The sequence below is a fragment of the Nicotiana tabacum genome, chromosome 4, assembly GCF_000715075.1.
Source record: "Nicotiana tabacum cultivar K326 chromosome 4, ASM71507v2, whole genome shotgun sequence".
NCBI lineage: Eukaryota > Viridiplantae > Streptophyta > Magnoliopsida > Solanales > Solanaceae > Nicotiana > Nicotiana tabacum.
The window spans coordinates 17,444,750-17,449,825 of record NC_134083.1 but is presented as its reverse complement, the minus strand read 5'-3'; the positions used below and the strand labels follow the sequence as shown (position 1 = coordinate 17,449,825).

General features: G+C 29.3%; 1 protein-coding gene across 2 annotated transcripts; it reads left to right on the top strand.

Moving 5' to 3' along the window:
• The first annotated feature begins 705 nt into the window (after positions 1 to 705).
• On the top strand, positions 706 to 4,405 carry LOC107805600 (uncharacterized). 2 transcript variants are annotated; one of them, XM_016629667.2, is made up of 6 exons: positions 706 to 1,022; positions 1,879 to 2,092; positions 2,230 to 2,266; positions 2,393 to 2,498; positions 2,755 to 2,865; positions 4,019 to 4,405. In XM_016629667.2, exons 1-6 carry the CDS (start codon positions 828 to 830, stop codon positions 4,133 to 4,135), a joined length of 780 nt encoding a protein of 259 aa, XP_016485153.1. In that variant the 5' UTR covers positions 706 to 827; the 3' UTR covers positions 4,136 to 4,405. The 2 variants fall into 2 exon arrangements, with proteins under 2 accessions (XP_016485153.1, XP_016485152.1); XM_016629666.2 differs by having other exon boundaries at positions 1,879 to 2,140.
• The last annotated feature ends 671 nt before the right edge of the window (positions 4,406 to 5,076 follow it).

Genomic DNA, 5,076 nt, shown 5'->3' with positions numbered 1-5,076 from the left:
ATGTGGATGAGAGCTCGAGTTGAAAAGCAACATCTTTCTTCCAAGAACATATCAAATATCCTCAATTTTAAGTTAGGTTGGATGAGTTAACACACGAAAACAAACACGTACATACCCAAAAAAATAAAAATAAAATAATATATATATATATAGTGCACTTAAATTGCAGTTCTACCTTTATCTAGCATGATTTTTTTATTTTTTTTACCATCATATGGTATCCAAAACCAATTAATTCGGATTTGTACCTCCTATCAGAATTTTTTGCATTCTCTAACAGGATAGAGAAATCCTATCATATACAACATATAATATTCGGATGCCATACGAGCTAGAATACAAGTATATAGATACTCAATTACATTTACTGCGGTCCCATTTGATAATAGCGTGTTTGACTTTCTTTTGTTGTTGCCAAAAATACTTTTGAGAAGAAAGCAGTTTCTAATAAATAGAAAAAAGTAGTTTCTTTTGAAAAAAAAAAAATATTTTTAAAAAGTACTTTTAAAAAAAAAATATAGAAGCACTTTTTAAAAGATTAGTCATATATTAATTGTTGCTCAAAAGTTCTTTTAAGATTAATTAGTCAAATACAGATTGATTTCCACCAAAAGTATTATTTTGAAAAACACTTTACAAAAAAAAATTCGTTTCAAAATAAGTTGATATTAGAAATTTGACCAAACATATTGCTATTACTGGTTCCAGCAAAGTCTTAATTAGTCTTAATTTTTCTAGCCTCCCCATATTCCTCCTTTTAAATTCCTCCTCCAAGTTAGCCATGAATTGAGGCAGATCACTTTGTTATTGGTGCAAGAAAGAAAGTGATGGAGGGAAAGGTTAAGGCAGTATCAAAGGAGTTAAACAATAATGGAATTCATTTTGAAACAAAATTGCAGCAGGAAGAAGAATCAGTAACACAGGATATCCAAGTACAATGCGATGACAAAATCAGTGAAGAAGAGAAGAACAAGATTCGCCTTATGAGAGCTCTTGTCGAAAAGCAAGATCCTTCATCCAAGGTAATTGAATAGTATTCTCTCTCAATTCGTTTGACTCGATATAAATATTTTTAAAAAAAAGACTTTAACATTTATAATCTTAAACATGTCGTTAACATTTGTATAATTATAGTAAGACTTTTGAAATTTATAGTTATAATAATATTTGTATGTTGTAAAAGCTTTTTATTAAGGAAATATAAAAATTTATCAATTTTTAAACAGATTAATAAAAGAATATTACTATTAAGCAAAGTGAAAAGCAAGGACTCACTCTTTATTAGTTCTCTTCCTTCCGTTTACAAGTAAAACATCAAGATTTTTCTATGTTAAAATGATCAAGTGCAAGAGGTTTTTAAGTGTACCGCTTTTATTTAAAGGAATGAGATGTTGTGGGTCTTGGAAATATTCACCTTAGGAGCAGGCGTTTGCGCATGTATTTGGCGTAATGTTTATTTTTCTAAATTACTATGTTAGAGGTAGATTCAGAATTTAAATTCGATGAGTTCAATATTTAAGTTTCTTAGCGTTAGTATGTTTAAATTATGAGTTCATAACTATAAATTTTGCAATTATAATAAATTTTTATACATAAATTTATGTTTCGCGTCGAAAGTACTGGGTTCAGGTGAATTTTGTACCACCACTCTACATCCGCTTCTGGTTAGAGTTAGACCCATCAGTATTCTTGATTTATTCCATGTTGAGCTCCTATGTTATATTGTTCATGCAATTGATGTACCTTTCTGGCCAACATTAATTGAAAACTCCTTATATGGTTTTGAACCATCCTCACTTCATAAGCTAATTTTTGGATTGAGTTAGGTTCAAAATCCATTTTGTAATTCATTTTTTTTTTTCCGTCAATTGTTTTCAGGAAGTAGATGATTTTGAGATAAGAAGGTTTCTTCATGCTATGGATCTGGACGTGGACAAAGCTTCGGCAATGTTGTTGAAATGCCTTAAATGGAAGAAACACATTGCACCAAATGGTTCTATTTCAGCGAGTGAGGCTCCAAATGAGATAGCACACAACAAAATGTTCTTGCAAGGAGTGGACAAACAAGGACGCCCTATTGCTGTCATTTTAGGTAGCAGACATTTTCAGAATAAACTAGGTGGTCTTGACGAGTTAAAACGTATGATTTTTGTTTTCTTTCTCTTTATTCCGTTCTACGTACTTGGCCTGCTACTTAATTTATAGTCAAGACTTTGTTTTCATTTACAGGATTTGTGGTCTTGGCTTTAGACAAACTGTGTTCAAGGTACACTATCTAATTAATTAATATAATATTCTCACTTGGCAAATTTGCCTTTTCAAAGAAGCAGTCGAGATCATGCAGCCTTAATACAGTAATTATTTTTATTTTGGGATTTTCTTGATTAATCAGGACCTCACCAGGTAGGGAAAAGTTTGTGGTAATTGTGGATCTCCAAGGTTTTGGCTATGCCAACAGCGATGCTCGTGCATACATTTGGGCTCTATCCATTTTACAGGTTTAATTATCTATTTTCGTTGAGTTTAACTTCTATATACGGACAATTGTAAGCTCATATGAATTAGTAACCTGAAAAACAAGGTAGCTTATCTAATAAAAATCAAAACATTTATAGCGTAAAAGTACTTGACACTGCAAATATATATATATATATATGAAATCCTTATAATTTTTTTCCTCTGTAATTGTCATGGGAAAACGGCTCACCGTATTCTAGTCCATAATCTTGAAGTTTACTATACTATTAATTGCAGGACTGCTACCCTGAAAGACTTGAAAAGATACTTGGAGTTAAAATTCCTTACCTATTCTGGACATTGTGGAAAATTGTGTCTCCTTTTATTGATAACAAGACCAAAAAGAAGGTGAGACTCTACTAAGGTTTGATGAAACAATGCTAGAATTTAGTCAAGCTGCAGTTAAGCTATTGGTTAAACCCAGGGGCGGCTCAATGGTAAAGCACCCCCACATCTAGGGGCCCAAAATTTTCTGATACTGTATTAAATAGTTGTATTTGTATTTGATAAATTTTTAAAAAAATATTTAGTATATAAAAAAAGTATATTTTTCATAAATAAGGGAACTATGAGACCAATAGAGATAATTTGGGAATAACAATAGTTACTTACGTGTGAATATTTATTTTGCATCCTTTATATATTATCATTATTATCGCATGACCCACGTTAATTTTATTACTTTCTCTTTAAACTGGTTTTTACTTAATCTTTTATATTCCTTTTCAAACTTATAAGTCCACAGTCTCATAAAATATTCTGTCAAATATGATAGTAGAAAGCAATTGCGAACTTTTTTTTTGTCAAGCTTTCTCGGAATTGCACCAAAAATATTGAAACAGCAAAAGTAATATATCAAGTTATCCATGACTATTTGTTAAACCAGGTTCAATTGTTCTATACTTTTCTTATTACTTTGCATCTAATTTTTTTTATATATATCTTTTGTTTGTAAGTATATGCATTACCTTTTTAAATTTATTAAAATTTTAATATGTCAACAAGAAAATATGAATCCCCATATTAAAAATACCAAAAAAGGAGAGAAGAATTGAAACTTTAATACAGTCCCCAAAAATAGGAAGAATTTATGGTAGATAAACAAATCACTAATATAATTGAGGTAGAAGAGAATGAAATCCAAGAAGAAGAAGAAGTTGGTAAGAGTTTAACAAAGATCTTTTAGAAAATTAGGAAATCCTAAAAGAATTGAATAATAATCCTAGAAAGTAGAAATATATATAATCCTAGTTAAAAAATCGATTATAAATAAAATTAAGAAATCGATTATAAATAAATTATTAAAAATTACATCTCAAAAAGCTAGAAAAATTAACTTTAAAATAAAAATTTATTAAATGAGTTTTTAAATATGAAAAAACTTAGTCCCCCTCGTTGAAGTTTAGCTTTAGGCCCCGGATACCGTTGAGCCGCCCCTGGTTAAACCTTGTATTAGATTAATTATCTTTACAAAATTAATTTTTATCCTTCCTCTCATCAGATCATGTTTGTGGAAAACAAACGACTAATGACAACTCTACTTCAAGACATTGATGAAAGTCAGCTGCCAGAGATTTATGGAGGAAAAATGCCATTAGTTCCTATCCATGAAGCCTAAGCAAGTAATTATTTAGAGCTCCTTTTCGAGGAGTTTCAACCTAATCGATATGGTAATTACTCTCGAAAATAAGACAAAGTTTGTAACTGCGATTAAACATTTGTATACATTATGCATTCATAAATACTTAGCTTTTACATAAAAGAGAATTGAATTATTCTCCCCTAACGTTATGATGTAATCAGTAGCAAAGCCAGAATATTTCCTAAGGGTGTTCAGCCTTGAAAAAAGTAAAAAAATATTCTAATAAAAGGTGTTCAATATATGTTATATACATCTAAAATCTAATAATTTACTTATATATACAATGTAATTTTTCGTAATATTTCTGACGAATTTACCACCCTTAGCAAAAGGTGGCTTCGCTCCTGGATATAATACACTGTCGAGGTTATACATCTAGTACGCATATGCTCAGTGACATAACTAGGAATACCGTCAAGGGTGTTCAAATTTTAAACAACTCAATATTTTTTTTGTCCATGAATAATGTATCAATTTTTTAAATCAAACTACGCAATATTTAGCTAAACCATAAAAAAAACTTTTAATAGAACTATAATTTTATAAATTAAAATTAAAATAACAAAAAGACAATGTTAGAAAATTTACTGATAAAAGTAAACATAAAACCAAAAGTATGAGAGAGTCGAGAAAGTTTGTAGTTTGTAGAGCGCTTTTGTTGAATAAATTTTTGTAGGGCTTGATTTTTAAATTATAAAATTTATTTAAGAAATAACATTTAATTAAAATATTGCTTTTAAGGTTAGTTGTTTTTTTCTACACAAAATTTAAGTTTTAAGATTTATTTTATTAGAAAATTCTTTAGAATGAAAAAGAATTAAATAAACCACACATGGTAGTCTTTATTTAATTTTGATAAATAAAATAGGCAGAACTTTACCCCGTAAATAACTTATCATTTTAACTTACATATGCAG